The 26058-nt window shown below is 49.8% G+C and overlaps 1 protein-coding gene across 9 annotated transcripts in view; it reads left to right on the top strand.

Annotated features, from left to right (window-relative positions):
* The window catches only part of FMNL2 (formin like 2), a 174038-nt gene that overhangs the window by 77206 nt on the left and 70774 nt on the right, over positions 1 to 26058 (top strand). For all 9 annotated transcript variants that reach the window (XM_064514533.1, XM_064514537.1, XM_064514534.1 and 6 more), the window contains exon 2: positions 17352 to 17435. In XM_064514533.1, coding sequence (XP_064370603.1) covers positions 17352 to 17435 — 84 coding nt within the window. The remainder of the gene's footprint in view (positions 1 to 17351; positions 17436 to 26058) is intronic.

Genomic DNA, 26058 nt, shown 5'->3' with positions numbered 1-26058 from the left:
GCTACTTCATACGCGCCTTGTTTATGCTTCCGTGTTGTCTGCGATCTGCGAGAAGTTTCTCCCAGCTTGTTTTGCAGTCTGATTTTAAAGGTTAGCTCCGTACACCAAGCCCCAAAACTGGCCGTATTCTGACCTCCGCCTTGGCTGCCAGCCCCGACCAGGTGGAAGGCAGCAGAGGTGCCTCTGAAATCACGTTGCTCTGGCAGCTTCATAAAAGCTTGCAGTAAACTGCTGTGAGCTTTCCATCACTGCAGGGTATCCCGGGGGGTTTGCACCAGTGGCCCCAGTCCTTTCCAGTACGGCAGAGCCTTGCTCTAACGGAGCCTTGCTTTTGCCAGGCATCTTCAGAGTTACTGGGAGGTTGTTGTGGGTGGTTCAGGTACTTGAAATGAGTGTAGAGTTTTAATAAATACAACAGGTTGCCTCATGCAATACATAGCCAATTCCATAAAGAGTTTTATCTTATTGTGGGCATTATTTAATTAATAACTCTGCAAAGCCATTCGCTCTGCAGCAGCAGGGTAGGGGAAGCTGACAGGAGCGAGGGTGCGGGTCAGGTCCCTGGGGACCCGGCTGGGTGGCCCGGCAGCGCTCCCGCTTGCTCCTGCGCTCGCAGAGCCGAGCCCTGCCACGTCGTGGTACATCTGCTGGGTTGTGCTTTCACCGTCGCCCGCTTGTCGTCCCCGGATTCGTTGCGGCTGCTTGCTGCCGTGGCACGCTCGGGAGACTTGCCCACGCCGCTTACTGCTCTGCCTTGCTCTTAAAAATAGAGGCGTTGCTAAGCAGTTACATATAATTAGCCTATCAAATCCCGAAACCTCTCTTTAAGATGTTGCCAAATACTTGGAGCTGACACTTGAATACTGAAAGGCAGTGAGAAAAGGACTTAGAGTTGCATGAAAATGTCCCTGGTGGAACAGCAAACAGCGAGTGCCGGGGCTGGTAGTCCCGGGCTTTGCTGGGCACTCACGGTTATCGCGTGGGTGTGAGCGAAATTCCTATTGTGTCGTGTATACACGTGTGTGTGTGTCATACATTTTTTACTGATTCTTTTACAGTCAACCCATGCAGACAAAATATAAGGTAGGAAGAGCCGTGGGGGTCAATTATGCAGAATAAAAGACAGAGAGCAGTCTTACTGTAGGAAGAATTTCTCCTCATGGCCAGAAAGCCACACGTTTGTGGTTTACTTTGGCTTCCCCGTACACCTCTTCTGCTGGGTTACAGCGGTGCCTGCAGTAGTTAGACCTGTAAATATTTCCAACATAAACCAAAGTTTACAGCTTGCCTATAAAAATTCACTTAGGATTAAAGCTTGGTGTGTGAGAGCCTTTTCTTGTTTATGTTTCTCTACGTATGACAAGCTCTCAGATAAATTGCTTTCACTGCTCATCAAGTACTTGAGTGCAGAGTGCAGAAAAGAGGGAGGTAAATAATTTGCAATTTTTTAAAGGTGTTTATCGCTTACGATTGATTCACTATTTATGACTTTTTTGTTTGCTTGTAAAGGCAATGAAAGTGAAGCATCAGGTATACTGATGATGAATCAGATTCTCCTGAGCTTTGGTTTTCTGATGCAGAAATCTTTCGTAAAATTAGACAGATTTATTAAAAGAGTGCAACTAGTTTATGCCTTTGTCCAGCACATACAGAGTGGTTTAATGGTAGAAGATGAAATGCTCTGTCCTTTACATCAGTGAAATTTTGGAGCAATGTCACTGGACTCGCAGAGTTGCTTTAGGTTTCGCAGAGCCGTTCAGGCTGGGAGGGACCTCGGAGGCGGCTGGTCCAGGGCTCAGGGCTTCGTCCAAGTGGGTTGGAGGAAACCTCCGGGGACGGAGGCTGCACAGCCGCTCTGGGCAGCTTGCTGCACTGCTCGACCGTCCTCACAGAAAAACTCGTTCCTTGCACCCCATGGGAACCTCCTGTTCCCACTTCAGGCCTGCTGTCCCTTGTCCTGATGCCATGCACCGCTGGGCTGAGCCTGGCTGCATCTTCTCAGTAACCTCCCTGCAGGTCCGGGCAGGCTGGGGTCCCCAAAGCCACCTCTTCTCCAGGCTGAGCAAGCCCAGCTCCTTCCACCTCTCTCCGTATGGGCCATGTGCTGTGGCCCCGACCATCTTGGTGGTCCTCTGCTGAATTTGCCTCAGTTTATCACTATCGTCTTGTGATGGGGGCCCAAAACCAGGCACAGTGTGTACACGTGGTCTAAGGAGTGCTGAGTAAAGGGGGATAATCACCTCTCTTGATCTACTGGTGCTGTTGTTACAGCCTAGGATGCTGTTAGCCTTCATCACTGCTGGCTGCTCTTTAGCCTACAGCCCTCCAGGACCCCCAGGTCCCTTTCCGCAGAGCTGCTCCCCAGCCAGACACTCCCCAGCTTCCACCGCTGCCGGGTTGGTCCTTGCCAAGGACAGGAGTTCGCAGGTATCCCGCTGAATTTCATGCAGCTCCTGTTGGCCGGCTCCTCCAGCCCGCCTGGGACCCTCTGCAGGGTGGCCCTGCCCTCGAGCGTGGGGGCTGCACCCGTCCATGTACCCATGGACGCGATGAGACGCACTTCATGTCTTCCTCTAGCTCGCGGAGAAAGCTCATCGACAGGGTAGGCCCGAAGGGAGACCCCTGAGATCTGTGTCGTATCTGACAGCAGAAGTGACTGATTAGTCACTTCTTTTATGTTCTAAACGGTGGCAACTAATAGGATTTTTTTTTTGACATTTTGACTAATAATTACGAGTTATTGAGCTGTGGTTACAGTGTGTAATATATATCAATGTGTCACTTACTCGCAGTACGTGTTGCGCTTCATTAACTGCTTTATCAATGTGAGATTGACTCATAGGCAAATTCTTCAGATCTTCAAATCATTATCAAAAATGTGTTTCATCAACTTGTCTTCAGGCTGTATCTCTGACATGTCTAGTAGAGCTATGATGGTAATGTAACGGCTGACTTTTCTTTAAATAATCTCTTGGTAGAAGAATACTGACTCTCCATCGCGTTGTGCGTGGGACTGTGCCGCGTTGCGTTTGGAGGGGGACCGCGGCGCGTGCGGGCTCCCCTGAGCTGGCTTTTGTTCATCTTCACCGCGTTGAGGAAGGCTCAGGTTAAAATGCAGAAATGCATTTCTCTGCAGCGTTTTCGTACAGGAGCATGTAAAAGTAGATATTACCTTAAAAACAATTTAGTGAGTTACGGAAATAATGTCAGCCATGCACACTAATTTATTCCAAGTTGAAGAAATGTGCTGTAAACTAGTCAGTAGCTGGTCTTACTCTGTTTTCACTGCATCTCAAAACTGGGTTAGCATGGTGCTCTGAGTAGTTTTAATATGATTTTTATTTGCATTATGTTATATACATATATCATTATAGATTATATTTTATGTATATAATTATAGATTTAACTGGCTGACCTGCCAGATTTTGTGACTAAAAATCCTGTATGGTTGAAATTCATGAATAATTTCCAAGTATAACAGCATGCATAGCTCACTTCATGCCTTTTGGGACATGGATGTGACAGTTTGCTGCATCCTTTCTGCTTTTGGCTCTTTTGAAATATAATATTAGACTCTAAAGGGCAGAATTCTTATGTGTTTTGGATTCAGAAGGATTTGTCACATGAACGTCTACACTTGTGACAACAACACGGACGGATTGTCAGCTCCGGAATGGAAATGCAGAGTGGAAATTCAGATTTAATGCTGTAAAACCCTTTGTGGTGCCTGGATGCTGGACAGGAGCAGATCTGCTCGTGTCACCCGTGGGTCTCGCCCCGTGCATGCAGTAGATGGAGGAGAGGGATTTTTCCTGAGGTCTCTTAAAAACGGGTGTTCATCACAGCCGGGGGACCTGCCTGTGTCTTGTGGACTTGATCCTACAAGCAATACACTTTTATAACTTCTGTGAGCTGCTCGGTAGGTCTCCATGCGGAGGAGATGGGACTTCTGCTGGGGCACTCCCCACCTCCGTTTGAGGAGTGCTAGGACGGCTCTGGCCAGGTGAAAGCCTAGCCGGGAAATGAAGGAGTTACCTGGAAAAATCAGTAGCATTTTCTCTTCAACGTTTTTCTGTTTAATTTCCCAATGAAAGTTTCAGTAGCTACGTGGTCCTTCTCGTTCGCTCTTCTGGGGAATGTGAAAGAGGCCAGAGACCCTCCCTCGCTGGGAGTGAGAGATTCCCGTGTAGACCAGGAAAGAGAATTTAGCTATGTACAGGGAAAATTAAAAATAGATACTAAAATCTGCTTTTGCTTAAATGAGTGATGAACACCTGCTCCGTGGGTTTGCATCTGCTTCAGGAGCGGAGGATTCTGCTCTGAGGAGCAGAGTTTTGTCTGAAAACTGTCTCTGGACATGGTTTTGCAAATAGGGCTCTTGCCAAAATCAATCGGAGGCATAAACCTGAGCCAGGATATAGGCCAGGCTTTTTATCCCTGAGTTAATTTATTTTTTGTGGTTTATTCAGCCCATTAACCCTATTCAAATGAGGGGTTTGTTTTTGAGACACGCAGCAATCAGAAAAGCTGCCAACCTGCTCTGTTCTCTCTGTGTCGCTTCACAGGCTGAAAGAGAGTGGCCATGAGTGTGTTTATTCGCCTTTAGTTTTCGTTTGTTCTCCATCTGAAATGTGCATTTAGCAGTAAACTTAAGCAGGAGATGGAGAATGGGCTCCTACAGACAAGGAGCTCTTTGCAGTGCCCCGGGAGGCCGTGGGCTTGGGTGCAGACCAAACCCCCCTTCCCTCGTGGCAGCGATGCAAGTATCACAGTGGTGAAATGGCCCAGAGCGGTGGGACCTCTGGAGACCGTCCGGTCCCCCCCCCGGCTCCAGCAGGGTCACCTGGGGACGGTTCTCCAGGACCGTGTCCAGCCGGGTTGAGCATCTCCAAGGATGGTGCCTCCACAGCCTCCCTGGGCAACCCACACCGGTGTCTGAGCACCCTCTCAGTAAAGAAGTCTTTTTCTTATGTTTGTGTGGAAATTTGTGCCCGCCAGGTTTCTAGGGGCTTTTAGGCACGTGTTTGTGTTTTGTTGGTGTTTGGATTTTGTCTCGTATTTTGGGGGGTGAATTAAAATACATTTTGTTCAAATATCAGCGCGCATTGGCACGAAGTACATTACCGGTGCTTATGTGCATGGGTGTGTGTGTGCATGCGGGGGAGAAGCCCCTTGCACATTTATATACATCTGCATTCGTTCAAGCTTGTTTTTAGTTCAGTGATTCGGAGAGCATTCTTGTACTACTATATAAAATACTGTGATTACATAATTATGTTTGTATGATACGTAGTCTTCAACAGACAGATTGAGAAAGGGAATGCTTTCTTTTTTTATTCGACATAGACTAGTGTAAAAACCCTTCCTCTGCTGCCGAGACATTCGTAGGGATTCCTGGTAGAGGATGGCTACGTTTCTCCTCGCTGTTATTGGCGTTTGGCAGAGTTGCAGTGCGAGGGCACGAGAGGAAAAAGAATATGCACGTGACAACATAAACCCCACGTTTTTTAGTTTTGTCATCTAACACCAAAGTACTTATTCCACCATATTTTTGCATGGAAGAAGCTTCAGTGACATTGGAACATATTTTTGCCCGGAGTCCTTAGCCGAGCCAGGCCGAGCGCTAGCGCTGCTGCGAGCGGGCGACGGAGCTGGTGCCGCGGCGGCCGCTGCCCGGGACAGGTCTGGCACCTGCACGAGGAGCTGTCGTCTGCCAGGGCTCGTGTTGACGCCGTCACGAAGAGCTGCCTGCGTGTTTCCGCAGGCAGAAACAAAGACCTAATTGAGACTTACTTGAAAATATTAATTCCAAAAGTTGGAATATTTAAGCACTCCTGCAAATTTATAAATACGCCATCATCCGAGATGCTGCTGGGATTTCAGCTTCCTAGCGAGTCTGAAATAGGAGTGTTCCTTTAGGGCAGAATCTTTTTTAATGCGGCAAGTGGCAGCGTGGTTACAGATCAAAACGTTTCTGGTGAGTAGTTTGGGGCTGGCGGTGTTCCCTTCTCTCCCGTTCCCCTGCGGAGGACCGCGTTATCCATCCAGGTCAGAGCTTGGTTTGCCTTCTCGCCCGTCTCTGCCAAAGAAGCACGATAGCTGCTTCACCGTGCCTCGATGCAGGGGTTTGTCGTGCAGGAGATAGTACGCAAGCAACGCGAAAAACCTAAGCTCTCGGCTCTTAGTTCGGTAGAGCATGAACCTCGTTGCTTGTTGCTCTTGTGTCGCCTTGTTTCATGATAATTATTACTTATAAATGATCATTACACCGCTGAAGTCTCACATTGCTAACCTTTGAACCGTGCACTCATTACAAAGACATTCATCGGTATGAAGCAGTCCTGATTAGCAATTAAACCGCTGTAAAATTGTGAGGTTACGTGATCTCAGTGGGCTTGGAGCTGAGCGGATGTCTCTGGTTCGGGATTATGGTCATATGAATCTGTCGTGACAGCCAGGTCCGCAGTTATTCGGGAAGGGTGCACGTTGCACGGTGATAAAGCGAATGCTTTGTCGACAGAAGGAAGCAGCCTCTGCAGCAGTTTCCGGATAGCTTTGGAGAGACACATTCCTGAGGCTGCTTTCTCAGCTCCACAGTCCCTCCAGTCCTGGAGCGATGAAACCTTCGCGGATGCCGTGGCAGCCGGCGGTCCTGGGCGGGCAGGTCGCGGCAGAGAAACCCGGCATCACCACCTCGTCGTGGTCATTTTTGCATGAAGTGCATCTTCCACCATGAGGACCTTTACGGGGGCAGCACTGGCACCCTGACTAGTCTTTTTCAACACTCTCACATGCAGTATTAAGTTTATACAAAAAAAAAGCAAAGCAATCATTTATTAACGGTCTTCTGTAATCGGGCAGGAACATATCAGATCACGCGGGTCAGGAAATCGGCTCCTTCCTTTCGACGTGGTTCGGAGGCCGGTGCTGGGTATTTGCTCGCCTGCTCCCCAGGGCTCCCCGTGGGTTTCTGCTGCGTTGCTCTTACGCTTTTGACCGGTCTTGAGGCTGCTGGGTGGATGCATTTTCAAATTAAGGCAAATGAAAGCTGCTGGCGTGGGTCAGGCCTGGAGGCATGTGCCTGGCGGCACTGCCAAAGCTGACGGGCCTACGTCCGGCCTTCGCGGAGGAAATGAAACTCCTATTCCGTGTTAGCTGCTGTCCTGGGCTCCCCTAGCCCCTGTCTGAGCTTGCCGGTTTGTGTGACCGCAACGGGCAGCAAGCACCGAGCTGCGGGAGCATGGCGAGCAGCCCCGGCTTCAGTGGGATCCTACCTTGAGTCACTCATCCTACGTAGCATGTTTATGGTGAGAGAAGACTTTTTCCTAGCAAAGAAGCGCTCATGGACAATTTGTGATCTTAGCAGCTTTTAGAATTCCAGTTAGAAGAAATTTTTTCAGCTGCTTTTTTAATTGTTTTGTTGAGAGCTTGCAGCTTTCCCCAGGTGATGTTGGCTTTGTGAACGGGTCGCTGCAGCGTGCGAGGAAGCGTTAGCTGGTAGGAAGTAGCCACTGGTGGCTGCTGCCGCCCTTTATTCTGATTTTTCTTTTGAACAGGGTGATTGATAAACGTGGATTTTTACACAGGTAGCTCACCAGTATTGTCTCCTATTTCCATGAAGTTTGTGGCGAACAGCGGTGCAAGAGGATGGGAATCCTCAGATCCGTAGTGAAGCTTCTTTTCAATAGGCACTTGATAAAGGTATACGAAAACAACCAAAACTCATCAGCGTGTTTGGAACAAGGATGTCCCCGTCGTCATGATCAGACTTTGCCCGTCTGTTTTGTCTCATGTCAAGTGTCAGTGTCGTCAGAAAAGGTGTAAAAGTGGCTGAAATGAGGCGGCAGTTCCCACTGCAGCAGTGCGGCAAGCAGCACGTGACTGTGGCGCAAGCGAAAGGTTTAAAGATCTGGGGTGTGTGTGTGTGTGTGCGTGCGTGCGTGCGTGTGTGTGTGTGTGCGTGTGTGCGTGCGTGCGTGCCTTCCACTGCTGCCGTGCGGCGGGTCCAGCTCAGCGCCGTCTTTCCCCGAGCATCTCGCCCTCGGGGCCACGCGCTGCTTCACGTACCCGTGCCTGCACGTGCCCACGTGTCTGACTCGTGTAGCTGTGCAGATTCCCAGGTTTTATTTTCGTGCACCGGGAGGCAAGTGCCGTGGCTGCCGCTTGTTTTGAGGGATTTGGGCGAAACCGTTAACCAGTCTCGCGGGATGGGGGAGTCGGCAGCAGAATTCACAATGACGTTGGGCTTTGAAGCTTTTGTAGCGTGAGACTGTTTTTCAGTGGTGAATTAATGAGGTTTCAGCTTTTCCAGAATCTGAAACGTGTTAGGCAGAATCTGAGTTTCTGAACGGGGTGAGCAGCTCTGCGGTAGGAGCAGCCATCATTCGCCACCAAAACGTTCAAGGCGCTTCGCAGGAGAAGCTCCAGCGAGCACGTGGCGGGCGTCCTCGCTCCGGCTGGGTCAGGCTGGGCGGGCGTTTGCTGGCTGCTCCCAGCGTGCCGAAATCAAGGAGTCCTCCCCAGGGACGGCCGCCGATCAAAGACCAGCTAAACAAAAAAAGGGAGGGAGAAGGAGGATTAGAACAATAAGTACGTTTAATTTTAGCCTAGCCTGGATTTTGCATAAAGTCAACAGACTTTGCGGTCGCTTCACTTGCCTCAAGCTTTCCTAAATAAACACACCGTAGCAGGACTGAGAAGTTAAGTAGTGCAGAAAATTGCAAAAAGTTAAATTTTAATATCATACCAGAATTTCAAGGCTTATTTTAGTGGCCAGGTGCTGGAATTAAATTTTAATACTGCACAGAAATATCCGGGGTTGTTTTAGTAGGCCGCTGTTGAAGTTAACGATAGACGTTTTTCTTCTTTCCCCAAGTAGGGACGGTCAGAGGGGAGGGCAGAGCTAGAAGTGGGCAAAGGGGGGTGTCACCTCGCAGGCGGGCGCCGCGTGCCAGCGCCGTGCAGCCGCGCTGGAAGCCGCCGCTCTCCGATGACAGAAGGGGAAGCGAGTTTGGCGTCTGGATTTAGTTCTTCGGTTTTTGCACCCAGAACGAAGCGCCCAAGCTCGCCGCCAGTCGCAGAACGCGCAGGAAGGCTCCGGGCGCTGCCGACGCCGAGGAGCTGGGGACGGCCCTCGAGCCGGGCCAGCGCGGGCTCCCGGTGCCACGGCCGGGCTGGCTGCGCGTGAGCCAGCCTGGAGCACGCGGGCAGAAACCCCGCTCGCCGCTGCCTTTGCGTCGTCTGTTCAGTGCAAAGCTTTCGATTTGTGACTTGAATTGGTTTCTTTTCACACCAGCTAAATTTGGAAAACATTAAGGAACGTTCACAAACGTGAAAAGTTCCACATATCTGACAATGAAGAGTGACAGGGTGAGTGTATTTATGAATATACATGAGCAGATCAGAACTGCTTATTATGTTGCTTTCCATTCCCTTTTTATTATTTTTGGAATTTGGTTTCTTTCTGATACTGGTTTCTGGGGAGACACAGGCACCTTACAATGCCAAGAAATAAACCTGGATCCACTAAAGAGTCTGTATTTTGTTTTCAGGCTTCCACTAGCCAGGAAAGAGGCCTGTTATTTTTCAGTTTTACACAGTTGGGAGGTATGGATTTGACTTATGAACCAATTTTGGACTTACTTTGTAAGAACTCACAAGATATTAATAAAGACTTAAAATAATTCAGGCTGTGCCTTAAAATGATCCCAACTGCAATGCAGAAAAAATTAAGAATTTTGCACATCATCGTGGTAACAGTGGAGAAAAAAACAGAGGATCTGGAGATAAAACGCAGTAGATGGGGCTGTTAGGAAGCTCTGCAGGGAGCTGAGGAGTTAAAGTGATGGGCTGGAGTCGGAGCTCAGGCTGGGAAATTCCAGGTGGGGATAGGGGGTCCTTGAAGCCTGCGATTGCTGCAGGAACGCGCAAGGCTTTGATGCTGGTATGCGAACCTGAATCTAATTTACAAGGGCCAAGAATATTTGTTTTAAATATATCAAAGCCCTGATCTTTTTCAACAATATTAACACGAAGCCAAAAGCTACAAAGGTTTCTTTCTCCCTCCCCGGTGCTAGTGCAAGTCGGGAAAGCTCCCGGTCGGGGAGGCGCGGGAGCACCAGAATAAAACCTGTACACCGTGCGCAGTTCTCCTGCGGTCCCGAAGAGCCCGGGGTGGTGGGTGAATCACTGCTCCAGGAGCATCCGCTGTCTGCGGCTGGGGAGGTCACCGCCGAGGTGTGCAACCAAAGCCCCTAGCAGCGCTCCGGAGGCAGCGGGACGGTTTGCTGCTTCTCCTCCCTCTCTGGGACTCTGCCTCCCGGTCTTCATACAAAATGCACATCTGCAGTTTGCCGAGGTCTGCTTTCACATAAACTGGTATAAAACTGGTGCTCTTTTTTGTGCTAGATTAAATGAAACAGAATTTAGCGTGAAATCATCCCTATGAAAATGGCACATTATTCATAAGCTGATGAAGCCGCAGATGCGTTCAGGTCACCTCAAGTGCATGGCAGTTAAAAGCGTGTAACTTGTTGCCACCGTGCACCTGTGTAGGATACGTGTTCTTCAGGGAATGACAGCAATTTGTAGATATGTTTCAGGATTTAACACTTTGCTGAAACTTAAAAAAAATTTTTTTTGCACTTCTCCGTGTCTGAGGTCAGACTGCCATGAGCCTCGTGTCAGCGATGCTTGAGGAAGGTAAACATACATGTCATGAGAGTTTTTTCCTCCTTTTTAAACCAAATATTAGAGTGACCCACAATAATTTTTCAGCATATAAACAATGCTGATATTAAAGTAAAGGGCTGGAAACCAGTGTTGTGCATCTCTGTGATGAAAAGTCCGTGGCCCTTCGCCAGGGAGGTGGAAGAGAGCAGAAGGTGCATCTGTGGCGTTACGGAGATCTCGAGTTTGGGGAGGGAGGGTGCAGGGCCCTGCTCACTTCTGCATTGTAAGGCGATCTGCTTGTAAGGCCTTCTCCTTTTTCGTCAAACGTGTTTCTCTGTTCCTGGAGAGGACAAGCAAACCGTTAAAAGCAAAAGGCTTTTGCTAAGAGCAGGGTATTTCTGGGTGTTGGGGGATCGCTGTGTGCGCCCGCACGTGCGTGTGCATCCGCTCCCGCGAGCGCCGTCGGGAGACCCGGGGTCTGGCTCCGCCGGTGTTGCGTTGTTCTGCTCGAGCAGGTCTAAGTAGTAAGCTGTTCTGGGGAAACCTGCCCCTGGATTTCCAGACAGCTTTTCCTCAGGGGCTTCCAGAGGCTGGAAAACAGGTGGAATTACCAGAATGACGTGTCACCACGTGGATCTGGGCTGAGGATTTTGCTGTGGCAGGTAACACCTGAACGCGGGCTTCGGTAGCGATGCTCCAGGCTGATTTCTGTGACCAGTCCCTAAGGATAGCCCTTAAAACGTGAAGTTGAGATGCCTGCGCTAGTTTTTTGGCTTTCTTCCAGAAGCTTATAGCCTTCCTGGAGGAAGATAGCGCTGCTGCGGAGGAAGCAGCGAGTGACCGCACGCAGCAGCCTCGGAGCGGCTGTGCCGAGCTTGTGGGGCTCTGCCCGGCGCAGTGGCCGGCCCCCGGCCCGCAGCCCGGCGAGGAGCACAGGCCTCGCACGCGAAGAGCAGCACGGCCGGGGCCTGCGCGCGGGTTGGAGGATGCACGCTCGAGGGCCTGTTTCCTAGAAATGTGCAGTCAGAAAATCTAGATGTGCCCTTGCTTTGGAACAAGCCTTGTGTTTTGTTCTCAGTGGTAGTTATTTCCTGTTGCCCCTCGGTGGCTCGCTTTGTTTTAATATTAAACATGCAGCTTTACCTCTATGGGAGCGAGAAAAGCAATTCTCGCTTTGCAACAGCTGTCTTTTAATTCATAAAAAGCACAGGCACAGAGGCAGAGCAAAACCTGGCTCGCAAAAGACCGATTGTATATCCTTGCGGACAGCAAGGGACGAAGCTGTGCTGCTTTCCGTGCTTTAGAAGGACTGAAGGGTCAGCATCGCCGGCTGCCGTCCGAGCCGGCACGCTCAGGTGTTCCTGGGGAAATGGTCTGCAGGAAATTGCTTGCATTATCGCGCTCCGTAGGGAGGGCTCGTTGCGGGCTACTTGTACAGGAGGCTTCAGGTGAAGAGACAGCGAGGCATCCTTCTCCCTTTCTTCCTTACCACGTACGAGACGAGGCTAGTTTCTGTTTTTCTGGCCTGTGCTGGATCACTTAGCTCCCGCCGTCATGCTGAGACCGATGAAATCATCAGGAAACGGCCAAGGGAAAGCTGCCGTGGATGAAGTGCGCTTGGGCAGAATGAGACTCAATCACGACAAGTCTCGGTATGCAGCGCGGTTACCGAATCATCTGGCCGCGTGTTTCAGAGACGCCGTGGAGGGTGCCAATTTGGATGTAGCCGAGTTTTGTTCAATAGGTTAAAAATACATATATTTCCTTGATGCACTTTTTATTTTTAACTCTTAAGCAATTTAATATTTTGTAAGTCTGCTAGTATTTCACCCAGTTTTCCATCTGCTACTGTGATTAATTTAAGTTCTAGCTTTATAATGCCAATCCAGAGCAAAAGAAATGGAAACCTTACCTATATTATTTGGCACATAGCAGTAGACATGAATAACTTTGGAATTTGCGGGAAAAAGAGAAGTTATGTGTTTTGGAGCCAAAGTAGGGTTGGAAAGTGGCCCTTGTAGACAGCACTATGCAGAGAGGGATCTTGTTGCAGTTGGTGGGGAGGGTGATGCTCCAGAGGCCTGTTTGTAGGGGTTTCCGAGCAGTCGAAGCCCCACTCCGAGCCCCTAAAGCTGCAGACGAGGCTGGTTTCCCATTGCCTCTCCAGACGCCGGGGTGCAATTCTGTGTCGGAAGCGTAGTCCTGTCTCTTTTCAGCTCTAGAAACTCTGTGATATAATGGAAGTTTAAAAAGTGATGAGGAAGATGGGAGTAATTTCCTAAGGATATGAGTTTCTGGGAGGGGAGAGTGGAGAAAAGATCCCGTGCTCCTCGTAGGACGAGGTACCTGATTAGCACCGGCTGACTCTTCACAAGTGCTTGTTCCTGCCCCTGCGCTGCCCCATGGCTGTGTCGGTTGGTGCCACCATGCAGTTTATTGGGCTCATGGAAGTGACTTGAATTAAAAGGAGCTTGACAAAAAATGGTTATTTTTAATCCCGATCCCCTTCGCTAGGAGCCATACATGCATTTGCACCGGCCCACCTGGGACAGGGAGGGAGATGTGGAGCAGCAGCGCTTCAGCTGACGTCGCCACTAAAAGAATGGTCTTTTCTGACCCCAGATAAGATCATCATAGAAGATGGATGTCAGGGATGCTGAGGGTGCCATCCTTTCTCCTACGCTGCCCAAAGCGTGCCCTGCTAGCAGAGGGGGTGGCCCTGCCTGGCCCCCAGCTGCACAAGCGCTGGTGGTGACACAGGGGACAGTAAGTAGAATAGTTACACTATCAAAACCCATCAAAGCATCAACTCTAATTAGAATAAGGATAGAAAGAGAAAGCATAGATCATGTAGTTCAGCTGAAAAGTGCTGGTGTGTGTGAAACCCATAGTCATAAGACCTGGAAGTGGCTAGGAGACATTTGTGAGTCATTTTATTGATCCACAGAGAACAAAAAAATACAGGCTCATAATACATTTGGTTAATCATGACTACTGCAAAAAAACTACTGCAACAGTGAGGTCAAGCCAGACCGATTTAGTAGCCTCCTTTGCCGCAGTTACTGATGTAACAGCTGAGGACTGTGCAGTTAGATACAGCACGCTTAGATTTCGGAAAGGCATTGGATATAGTGCCATACATAAACGTACAGAAGATGTATCGCTTCCCATTTAAATAAAAATATTATGGTTTAGAAATTAGTTTTCCAGCAGGGAACAGTCATTAATAGTAAGACCAGCTGAAGAACAGGATTAGTTCAGGTTTGAAAAAAGGTATGATCTACTCATGCATTATTTTATACAAAGAAATAAAGTTTATTTAATACAGCCATTGACGGTCTTGCCAAAGGTGTACGTTGGTTAGGTCAAGTGTGCTGAGGCTGCTGGAGAACAGACCGAAGAGCAGAGAGCTCAGGGCAGACTGGTGCGGTGTTCAGCACAGCTGGGATTTATCGGATTTATCGGATGCTTCCCTCCCCAGGGGAGGGAGGTGGACAGTGCAGGATCAGCCCACGTGGGAAGCAGGGAGCGGCAGGCTGTGAGTGAGGATGTCTTGTGATAATTCCCGGTAAATGAGTGCAATCTGGGCCATTTTTTAGGCAAGCCAGAGTTACCTTCAAACCGACTTATGTATAAAGCGTAGAAGTTGATGTCAAACTGTGACTCTGCCAGTGCAAAGATCTCTGGTGCAAGCGCAGTCCTCCTTGCCGCGTGGGTGGCGAGTACAGGGGTACGGCAGGGAACAGGAAAGGTTTTCTCCTTCCCAGTTACCTCCGAAAGGATGAAGTTAGCGGGAGGCCCTGAGGAAAGGGGATCCGAGCTGCTGCGGGAGAGATGCGCCCCAGCCCTCTGCCTCGTCGCGGGGTGCTGCCCGCGCTTTGGCACGGGGTGTATTGCAGGTAAAGAGCAAAGCTTCTCCCGCAGTTGAGTAGATGTGTAGCTCTGAAATACGTTTGCATCCTCAGAGATAAGGAATGGTACTTGAAAAAGCCCCAGGGAAAATACCAAAAAGTACATTAGAATGATATGCAGGATGAAGCACCGATAAGGTAGATGGTGAGAGGCTGCAGGAGGAATCAAGGGCAGATATGATCACAGCCTGTAAATACTGTCAGCATGACAGCATAGGTGAGCAAAAAGAAGAGTATGTGTTATCTGATGGAAAACAAGCTTCAAGGAAGAGCGGCGATCCCGACAAGAGAGCGGGGCGGTGGGTCTCCAGGAGTGGAGACGCTCAGCACGGAGGCAGATGAGCGCCTGCAGGACGATAGCAGATGCCTTTCCAAGATGCAGGAGGTGGGATTCGGTGGACACCTGCTTTCTGCTGCAGCGATGTGGGGCTGTGCAGGGGCTCGCGGCGAGGGGGGAAGCAGCCGGCTGCCGCGTCCCCCGCCCCGTCTGCTCGCCGCGAGCGCTGCCCGCGAGGCAGGAATGTCTGATCGGCTCGTGAATCACCTCCCGCCGTCGCGGCTGCTGGCCCAGGCGGTTAACGCGAGCTGGGGGAAGCTGAAATCTGAAACGGCGGCCATCTGGGAGCTGAGTCAAGAGCCGCCGGGGCTGGAAAGCCGTAACGCAACGGGAGGGAACAGAGCTTCGTGTGACACCTAAGCACTGAAACACCAGCGGCAAAAACCCTTCATCGTGATCAGGACGTGGCGACGAGTCAGCCAGAAGCGCTCTCGGAAAGCGTTGCCACCAGCCGACGAGCCCTCGCCGGGTAAACTCCGGGCTCTGGTTCGAAACCCGTCGTCGGGCCAAGCTTGCCGCCGAGGGCAGCGCGGCTCTTGCTGGTCCCCGTGAGCACGCCGAGTGCCGCAGGCACCTCTGTAATGACCGAGTGACGGTCCTGGTGGCTGCAGTCTGCCTTTAGGGTCAGTACTTGGTGTCAGAGGCCAAATCAGTGCATCCCCTGCGTGGATGTCCTTTCCTTACCAGGAAAGCCGCGGAGAGTTTAACATTTAGCTGCAAGTACAATTGACAGACTGCATTTCTCATGATTTTAAAAATACTACTCCTTAATGCACCACGATTTATCATACGCTTGGAAATTATTTAGCTGTCGCTCCAGCACGTGCATAGATGTGCAGAATATTTCCTGTATGTCTGCTTGTAGCTGGGCTGTTACAGTCGCATTGTGACCTTGGGTCTCAGTCAGCCACTGCTAGGGCTTATTTAAATCTGGATTTGATAGTGTGCCGTTAGGTTATGGAATTAGGGGTCTTCTCTGGAGCTGCCCAGGTAGACGGGGCTGATCTTAACAGGTTCTCGTGCTTGTGCTCGCAGCGGCTGGCGCAGCGTGCACCCCTCCTCTGCCGTTCCCGGGCACAGGGCTCGTGCGAGGGAACGGGAAACGCCCGGAGCTCAGGTCGGCAGCTGGCTTGGCCTGCCGTGGCCTTGCGGAGATTAAACGAGGGAACGTGGCGATTGCCGGCGCTGGGGATGTGCGCGGCGCTGCGCCGTGCCGGCTGGCAGCGTGGAGCTGCTCCGGGCCTGGCTGGTGCTTCCCGTGGCTCTCAGGAGGATGGTGCAGGGAAGGCCAGCTATTTCTGCTTCGGCAGTGTTAATTCAGGACTAACTCCGTGGCTGTATGCGCATATGGAGAGAGCATGAGCTGGAGCCGGAGAGGTTCCTCGTGACTCCGGCGCTCGGGCACTTCAGCTGGCCCTGCGTCGGCTGGCTGGTAGGGAGGTTCCTGGGAGCGCGTGTTTGCCAAGCTCTTGGAGGAGTCCTGCCTTCTCCTTAAGTGTAAACACAACAGTTAGGCAGCAGGTTTAGATACACAGCTCTTGGAAAAGCTACTTGTGAATGAGTATCCAGTCTGTGCTGTTCTCCTCCCAGACAAATACCCCTGGAACGGGTATCTCATTTGGCATCAAAGGAGAGATAGCAAGTGATAGGCATCGTCTAATTGATGCCTTCCCATATGTTCTCAGTCTTTATTGTAGGTTGTCAGTCAGAGCTTCTGGATCGTTATTTCTGTGCGTGTGATGGGCACAGTCTCACGATGGGCAGCAATCGCAGCTCCAGCAACTACACGATCCAGATAAGCTTGTATGTGGTGACATTTTAAAACTGAAGAGTGTCCTGCTGTTACAATAAAAGAGAATGGCATTTCAAGATCTTGTTTTAAGCAAATTAGCCTTCTGAAATCTCGCGATGTGCAGCTGAATCCTGCATTTTTCTTTATTAGTATCCTTAAACGAGGGGGACGGTGAAGGGCAGAGGGGAGGTGGTGCGAGAGGTGGCACAGAGGCCGGGGCGATGCGGCTGGAGTGGCGAGGCGGCTGCTTCGCGGCAGCAGCGTGGCCTTTCCCGGCCTCGCGCTCCGGCTGGCCGTGTTGCAGTACAGCGAGCCCCGTCCTTGCCACCGAGCAGCCACCGCTTGTCTGACGGTCACCGTGAGAACCAGTGCTCTCCTCCTCCTCCTCCTCCTCCCCAGCATAGCACATCAGCAGGAGAGGCATCGCTGAGCCCTGCCTACTGCTGCTCTGTGATTCACTGGCTCTTTTGGGGCCAAAGATGACGTTTGGAGGGAATGTTTCAGAATAACTCTGTCAACAGGAATTCGCATAAAACAATTAAAACAACCGCAGCCATGTTGTCTTGGTTTGCTCACGTCTGACTCCTTCTGAACTTGAGCCCTTTGTGGTCCCTCATGTTTGTTTTCTCTTTCTCCGCAGAATGCGATGAACTTGCCACCTGACAAAGCCAGGTTATTGCGGCAGTACGACAACGAGAAGAAGTGGGAGCTCATCTGTGACCAGGTAAGGGGCAGCTGGGAAGGCTTTTCACAGACACCCTATTAAGAGCAGAAACTGAGTTTTGTCAGCATTGTCCCAAGGCTCGAAAAGGACAAGTGTTTGAATGCTTTCAAACATCCGTTTCTTTGGCCTCCTGCTCCATTATTTGTGGCATCTCATAGAAGCCTGGTGACAATACTTCCCTTTTTCTCCGTAGAATGATGTTTCTTTCCCGTCTGATTTCATTCTCACCCTTCTGTCTGTTTTCCCTGTGTGATGAACATTGCTTATTTTGCATGGCAGAGACTTGAGGCGAATGACCTTTATCCACCTCTTGGCAAGTGTTTTGAGTTTGGTGTATCCTGACCCACGTAATATGAATGAATGGTCTTGATCCAGTTAGTATTTGGCTTTCCACATCCTAAGCCATTATCGCAACTGGTGTGAGCTGTCCCTTCAGTGCAACATGAATGGTCGCGCAGCCTGAGCTACCTCTTCATCTCCAGAGGCTGGACGACAGCCTTACGCAGCACCATAGGTTGGGACATCTCTTGTGTGTAAGCTCTGCTGTGGAGTACGGACCTGGCAGTAGTATATAACAGCAGGTTGGCTCTGCCGTGACAAATGAACAGAAACTACAACATTTAGAGGAAGTGAAGCGTGCAGAAGTTGAGTGTATTTGTGAGCCAACACCAAAATCAAGTTCTAGCATAAACTTCAAAAGTAATTGCTAAGGAAAACAATTGATCCAGGACTGGAAGGGGAGGATGTTTCTTTGAAATGTAAACACAGAGGGACCAGGATGCGAGTTTGGCGGAAGGTACAGACATGCTATGAGTTCAGGAACATAGAATGAATAGGTTTGTGAGACTTTTCCTGTTTATCCATCACAGGAGTTGAGCCTGTGATGAAATCCAGTTACCTTAAAGAAAAGTTGGTTACAGAATTACCTACTTCTTTCCAGGAGTTTTCTGTGCGGAAGACTTAAAGCATTGCACTATTTAAAGTTTCAGTAGTGATCCTGAGCAGATTGCTTCATCTACTGTGAATGATTTGTTTCTTCTGGGATGTTAGCGTAGAGCATGCACATTCAAAACGTGAACATTCAAGAAATGTGAGCTCTGTGCACGAGTTTGTATGTTCTCAGTTTGCACCAATTTGGCAGTGGGACAGGCAGAAGTAGTTGCATCACAGCCTTGGTGTGCTCACTCGCACCTCAGAGCTGACCCACCCGCTGCAACACGCAGCTGCTGCTGATTCATCTCAGCCCTAAACTCCACGGCAAGAGAAGAGAGATGGACAGGTGGAAATACACAGTGAGGAAACTTTGCAACCTGGAGTAACTGCATATCTTAATAGCTCCTTTTGCAACGTGCTGAACCCATCCCAGGGTTGAGATGAATCCACTTCCCATTGCTTTGAGAGGGTGAGCAGAGAAGCAGCAGCATCGGACTGTCGTAACTGGCACTGCAGACTCTAATCCGGTGAAAATCCCCAAAAGTAGGGAGCTGACAGCGCGCCGCCCTTTCCAGGCTCCAGCCATCGGAGGGGACACGCATTGGGAGCCAACGGACTGCACGTCTGTTATCTGTCACAACGGCCCAGCGGCCCCGACGTCCCCTGTGAGTGCTGGCCAGCCGCTGTGAGTTAGCGCAGCATGGAGCAGGTGTCTGGAAAAGCACCACAACACAGCATATGGTGTGTGAAATATTTATAGCTGTCCACATAATTATGGTACATGGCTAAAAATACTTCCGTGAATAATTTTTGTACAGAATGGCTATTTTAATGTGGAAGCAGAATTTGAACTGCTGTTTTGTATTGGAATCACCCGTTACACCATTTTTCGTCCTTTTTTGCTTATTGAAGGACAGAGCATGTAAATTAATGAAATAGCTTGAAGAAATTAACTCTTACTCTGCATAGTCCTGTGCTCAGGAGAAGGGTCCAGACTAAAGAAATTGCTCTTAAATGATATTTTCTAAATAGCTTGTGAAGCAGGCCCTGGTCGCTTGTCTTTGAAATATTTTGAGAACTAGTTGCTGGGGCATTAGGGTGTTAGGGGCATTAATTAGGGCATCAGAAGGTTTAGTCCACAAAAGGACCTCTTCATTTACGGAACTAAGATTAACGGAAGTGGGGAACTACTGATCTCATGCTTAATATAATAATAATAATCTCAAATCTTCCTTGAGCAGGATTATGCACTTTCTGCTGAAGCCCGGTGGGGATTGCAGGGCTGCTTGTGGAGGACTCATCCAGTGTGGTCTATAAACCTTTTGAGCCTTCTCAGCTTTGCTGCTGCTGTTGTGAAAGCTGCTCCCTGACCTCTGGTTTAGCGAGCAAGGAGTAAATTTATGGAAGGCAGGAAGAGCAAAACCAGTATTCCTGCTGCTGCTCACGTATTTGTAATGGTCATGATAGTGTCTCACCGGGCTAAGGTAGGCAGACGGGCAGTCTTAGTCCCAGATACATCTAGCTGAACGCAGGCAGACTGGAGCTCGGGGCAGGGCCGTGACCCAGTGGCAGATGTTAGTTGCTGGCGTGGTTGTAGGTGGGCTGGCATGGAGGGCAGGACGGGGTGGGCCGATGGTTGCGGTTCTGGGGGAGAAGGTGGGGGGGTGGGTAGGGCTCCTGTCCTGCCCCTCATCCCTGCTCACGGTTTGGAGGACATGCTGTGACCAGCTTAGGGTCTGTCTCTGTTCCTGCCCAGCTAGTGGTTTCAGGATTTATGTGGAGAGAAGAGCTCTGAGGACCCTTGTTTGAGAGCTGTGGCCCTTCCTCTCACCTCAGAGAGTATCCTTGGAGGAGCAGGTTGGGGGATCGTCCGAGAAATGCTCATCCCAGTGCATCCCTGCATCCCTGATTGCAGGCCCTCCAGCCTGGAAGGGACCGCGGGGCAGGTCAGCTGGGGAAGGTGAGTGTTGGGAAGGAGCCAAGCAGAGAAGGTGATAAAATTTCCTGACATAATGAGATACCCTTTCGGTTTACGGCCTTCCTGGAGAGTTATGTTTGGTGGTAGTCCGGGGCTTTGTCCCAGCCTTGCGGAGGGAGGTATTACAGAGGGGACAGAGATGTCCAGGGGGAGGGTGGGATCATCTCACAAAGTTCTTCAATGCCCTCTAATGGCAAACTGTGGCAGGGCGCAACATGGCAGGGGCAGAGACCTCCTTGGGAGATGCCTAAGATGTGTGGGGAATAGCAGGTTAGGAGACCTAAGAGGAAGGGGAGGGTTGCCGGGAAGTCATACGATTTACACCCAAACGCCATGGGTCATGGGTCCATGCCATGCTGTGGGGCCATGTCACATGCTCATTGCACCCAGAGCAAGGCCACATTCGGTGCAGCAATATAAGAGTTCCCTGCTCAGCTCTAGGGTTTTGGCGTGTGACTAAAAATGAAAGTGTGCGAGTGGTGTACACCCTTTTGGAACAAAATCCTCGGGTGAATAGGTTGCACCACGCTCGTCTGTGTTTCAGCTCTGGGAGTGAAACCTTGGTTATGCTGCAGACGAATTTGGTATTCCCCTTGACTTCAATGTCTAAAATTGCCTTCGGGAAGTGAGGTTTATCTTGGCGTGCTTTTTGGCGGAAGATCATGGTGAAGGGAGAGTCCAAGCACAGAAATCTGGTGTTTTGAGATTTTACTCTCAAAAATAAACAGCATTCAAAATAGCCTAGAAAGGATAACATCTGGAACCACAGAGGGACCCTAAAGATCTGTGTTCATATGTACTTATATTAAACAAGCTTTAACTGTCGTTGTTAGACCATTTTCCTAATTAATAAGACAAAAATATTCATCAGTAGGCTCCTATTCTGCCAGAAGTTGTATCATAAACCTCCGCAGTTCATACTAGCTTATACCTTGCAATCACACCGCTCGGATCCAGGCTTGCTTTTCGCACTCTTTCCTCTTCTACGCTTTTTTGCCCGAGTTGTGCAGAGGGGAAACGGCATATACCTTTCCTTTCTGTAGAGCACGGAGAGCCATTTTAAAGTCCAGAGACCTGGGAAGAGTCTACAAATGCCTTTGTGCCCTTTGGCTTCAGGCTGGGAGTTACTCTGAATGCACACGCAGTCCTGTTCAGCGTGCAAATAGCAGAGCAGTTGAGACAGCAGTGCTGCGTGTTGCCTTTGGGTCTTGGGTGGGTTCCTCACGGAGAAACAGCTGGCAGGCGGGATTGAGCCTGGATAGAGATCTCCCTGGGATGCTGTGCCACTGACTGTTTGACAGCAGTATCAGAGGTAAGCCCCAAACTGCTCCTTGGATATTTGATAAAGAGAGGGTGACTGAAAAGAGACATCTTACGTTAGGGGTTACCGTATGGTGCCATTACTCCTTTTGCAGGAGAGAGCTGGATTTCTTGACACCATCCAGCCAGTACTTTTCACATCTTTGTATCTTCTCCAGTTGCCATTTACAGCTCTGTTTCAAGAGCCTTTGCAAAAAATATAAACATTTGGTATACCAGCTATATAGACAACCATGGGTTGTCTTTAAGCTATAGTGATAGAAAATCCAGTGTTTTATTGAACTCATAAGCAGCTGGACAGTAGAGACCTTCACAGAGAGGTTTATCCGGCTCCGTGGCCACGTGGAAGGTGGCTCCTTAAAGGCCAGACCCCGAGGAACGGCAGCAGTGGGACGTGCACGAGGGGCACGAAGTTGGGGGGCCTGGCAGGAGGAGTCGGTGTTGTCAGCGTGCTGTGGACTGTCTGCGGTTTCCCTGTCTCGGCCAGGTCCCTACTGACATGGCGGTGACCCGATTCTGCAGAAAGTTAATAGTGGTGGAAACAGATCCCTCTGCGCTGCGGAAATCTGCCCCAGGGTGTTACCGTTAGTGCGGAGGTGAACGGCTGCCGTCGTTTCGTTTCGTAATAAGACATAGAAAAGGAAATTCTCTCGTGCCGGCCCTCAAATTCTGTTCAGGGATGGAATAGGTGCTTTTACGACGTGTTGGTACTTTGGGAGTGGGAAGACGCCAGCATCCAGCCCTGTTCGTCCGCCGTCCTTGACCAGCGTTCGCCATCTGGGAGGGTTACGGACCAAAGGGCTGCTGCTTGCGGCCTGGGATCCGACGCAGATACTTTATGTGCTCTCCCAAGGTATGTGTATCCCGCGGATGAAACAAGTTAGTAAGGGTAATACCAATAACATATGTCACTGAGGCAGAAAATGTCCTGACTATTTTTGAAAGCAAAGGAATACTGGAAAAGCCACAGTTTCCTGGTTTCAGAGTAAATCCATTTTCCAGATTTGGGTGACCAAGAGATGTATCCAGTTCTGCTTGAGATCCCATGGAAGAGGAAGGAGAGAAATCTGACAGGTCCTTTTCTCTGCCAAAGTAAAGTGCCTCCCCTCCCTTGTTGTATCCATCGGGAAAAGACTGTTGGTAGCGAAAGCAGTAGGAATAGTTTCATGCTTCCTCATTCAAGCTTTTCCCTGAATCCTCGTTGTTTCCTGCTCTGGAGGGAGAGGCTGGGGACGAGGTGATCTCGGTGTTGAGCAATGCGCGTGGGTTTCATCTTCCCGGCGAGAGCTGCCCGCGGCCGCATCCGCGTCGTCCCGCCGCTTGCTCTGCCCCTCCCTCGCCGCAGCCCCGGCAGAGCCGGCTGTGTGCGTTTCCCTGCATTTCTCTTGCCTCCCATTGTCCGTTGTTCTGCCATATAACACCGATCCTCAACAAGTTTTCAAGCAAGAAAGGACCTTTTATTCGGGAAAATTAAGTTAATCTGCTTGCTAGGTAGCTGACAAAGAATAAAATCATTGTCAGTCCGTGCTTTCCCCATTTCAGGTTTGTAGGTAGCGTTGACGCTCGTGTGAGTCACAGAGGCAACGAGGATAAGATAGATCCCATTGGAATTTATTAACCGTGTCATGTCTTAACAACGCGGGTCGGGGACGGCCATAAGAGGAACTGATAATGTACAAATTGTGATGACGCCAACAGGCATACCTCTTTGCTCCGTGACGTTTGGAGAGCTGAATGTGAATTTTAAAGTGCGAGTGCTAAAAATCCCCAGCCTCCTGGATCAAATAGCATTAGAGCCCTTGCCGGGTGCGTTTATATTTTGGAAGCAAGTTTTGCGTGATGAGCAGTTATGAACTGCCAAGAGTGGCGAGGAGAAGGAAACAGGAAAAAGCAGCAATTTTTAACCTGTTATTTACGGTAGCTAATTACATGGAAATAGCGGTGCCTCGGTGTTAGCCGTAGGGCGTGTGATCCTGCACGGGCCAGTGTTGTACTCAGAAGCGCTAGTCTCTACGGGCCAAGAAGTGCTATTCAAGAATGCAAGGAGAGGACGTACGTTTTGCTGCATGGGGCCTCGTGCGGTTCGCTCCGCGGCTGGTGCCAGGTCTCTCTGGGGAGGGCAGGGTCCCGCGGCTTCGCCCTTTGCCTGGCATTTATTTTACATAAGTGGAGAAAGGGTAATTTTGTATTGGAAGCCCACGCTGCCGTTGTCCCTGGTAATCCAGGGACGAAGAACGGATGAGGGCCGGTGGTCGGAGTGGGATGCGTCCGGGATCCGAGCGCCTGCCTGGGAGCTGGGAGCGCTGGTGCCGTCACCCACCCTGCGGCCTTGGCAATGGCAAGGACACTCAGTTTTTCAGACTGTAAAATGGGAACAGCCTTTCGCGCTTCTTTCCACCTTGGTGGGCAGCTGAGCTGGAGTAAGTTAGTCAGTGTAAGGGTGGTGTTTGGAAAGGTAAGGCTAGGGCTGAAGATCATAATTTTTACAAAAAAGCCTAAAGCAATATTGCTCAACTACATAGACACTTCTCTGATCCCATAGGGAATGAAAGCCAATAGGGCCCTTTGGAATTTAATTGTGGTGGGAAATAGGAATAAATCCAACATACGATACAGGGATGCCCTTACAAGTAAAAATCCTGCTGCTTAGATTGCAGGTTTCAGCGTCCCGCCCCCCCGGCGGCGTCGCAGGGGCTCGGGCTGCGGGTGCTGCTCAGCATCGATCCCCAGCTCCTGCCGCCTGCGACGTGCCGGCCTCAATGCAAAACAGCCGAAGCTGGATGAACCACGACAGCAGCCATATCCAGGAAAGGGCAGTTTTTAAAGCTAATCTCTCAGGACTTTCCAAAGCAGAAAACACTTTAAGGAACTATTAAAAAGTTTTCAGGACTAAATGTTTAGCACAGCTGATCGGTGATCGCTAGTTAGAGAAGAGCGTTGCTGGTATCTGCTGTTCACTGTTAACTGCTTTAAAATCTTTCAGCCCGAATAATTCCTCTGTATAAAAGGCAGTGTCTTTTTTTCTTTTTGTAAACTACCTGTGGAGATTATTAGGTAAGTACATAATTGCAGCTAGCTTTTGAGAAAGCAAACAAAAACTTGTAGTATCTGCATCATAGAATACTGAATTTGCTAACTGACTGCCTTTAAGCATTTCATTCTGAAGACTACAGATACTAAAGCTGGTAGTTAGGAAAAGCTCATGTCATTCCAATAGATGATGCCTGATTATTAAGTAGGAGGAATGTATTCAAAAGAATAAAATAACTTCTCTAGAGGATTAGACTAAACACAGCAGAGCTGCATCAGCATTAGAGAACTCCCAAGAAGAGGAAGAATAAATACTAAAGCTAATGTGGGACCTTGTCAAGTGTCAGAGTCGGGGCTCTCGGAAGAGCCGGTTGCTCTGCCGTACGCACAGCTTGCTCTCACGTGCAGACTACTTGCCTTCCTTGGAAAACTGACCTTCACTTTTATGCCCAACTTTGCAGATGTAAATGATAATATTTGGACATGGTTATCCATTGCATAGTGCAAACACTTGCACCTTCAGTTGTTTGTAGGGGAAGAGGTCAGTATTAAGATGCTGTAATATCCCTAGAGCTCATACAAAACTATTGTGGTGGGGGAAAAATGAGAAATGGTTGTGGTCTCTGAGGTTCGCGTACCTCTAGCAAACTCTTTCCTGGCCCGCAATGGGCCAGATTCTCCTTTACAGCAAAGTGAGTTTTCTCGTCCCTCCAGCAGAGTACAGAGCTTGTGAAAGGAGTTAATGGATGTAAAGTACTTCTACATGCTTACATTTATGCCCGCTGTAAAGCCACAGTCTGCGGCATCCTAAGGGGCTTGTAAGTCTGAACGAGAACCTGGCCCGACACCGTTCTGCGAGAGGTGCAGAAAGTAAGCTAGCAAGTGAGGTGCTTTGGGTATTGATGTCTTATTACTTAAACTGGTTTATTTTATTTGCTTTCTTTTTCTTCGGAAAAGCCCCTGCCAACATCTGCGGGTGTGTTCCTTCCTCCTGGAGCGTGTGCTGCATTCATGGCCAGCTCCCTGCTCCCAGTGCCGGGGGGCAGAGGCTGGGGCTGAGCACCGCACACGTCCCGGCGCTGAGCAGATCACTTCTGTTTGTGCCGGTGGGAGCCGGGCGATTAAGTCTTGGCACGCCACTTCCAGACCTGTCTTTAACTCTGTGCATCTGCGTCTTGCTCGTGTCTTTCACAACACCCTGGCAGCAGTTCCAATTAGCAGCAATTTAACTGCAATTATGCAGTTTCATAGGTAATTGTATACACACAAAGACAGAGGAGTCTAATGAAGACGTATTTTTTACAAACACATGAGTTTCAAACCCTTAATTCCCTCATAGTCCGCCGGGCAGATTAAGAGCTG

Source organism: Dromaius novaehollandiae, chromosome 7 (assembly GCF_036370855.1).
Source record: "Dromaius novaehollandiae isolate bDroNov1 chromosome 7, bDroNov1.hap1, whole genome shotgun sequence".
Lineage (NCBI taxonomy): Eukaryota > Metazoa > Chordata > Aves > Casuariiformes > Dromaiidae > Dromaius > Dromaius novaehollandiae.
This window is presented reverse-complemented; position numbering and strand designations above follow the sequence as displayed.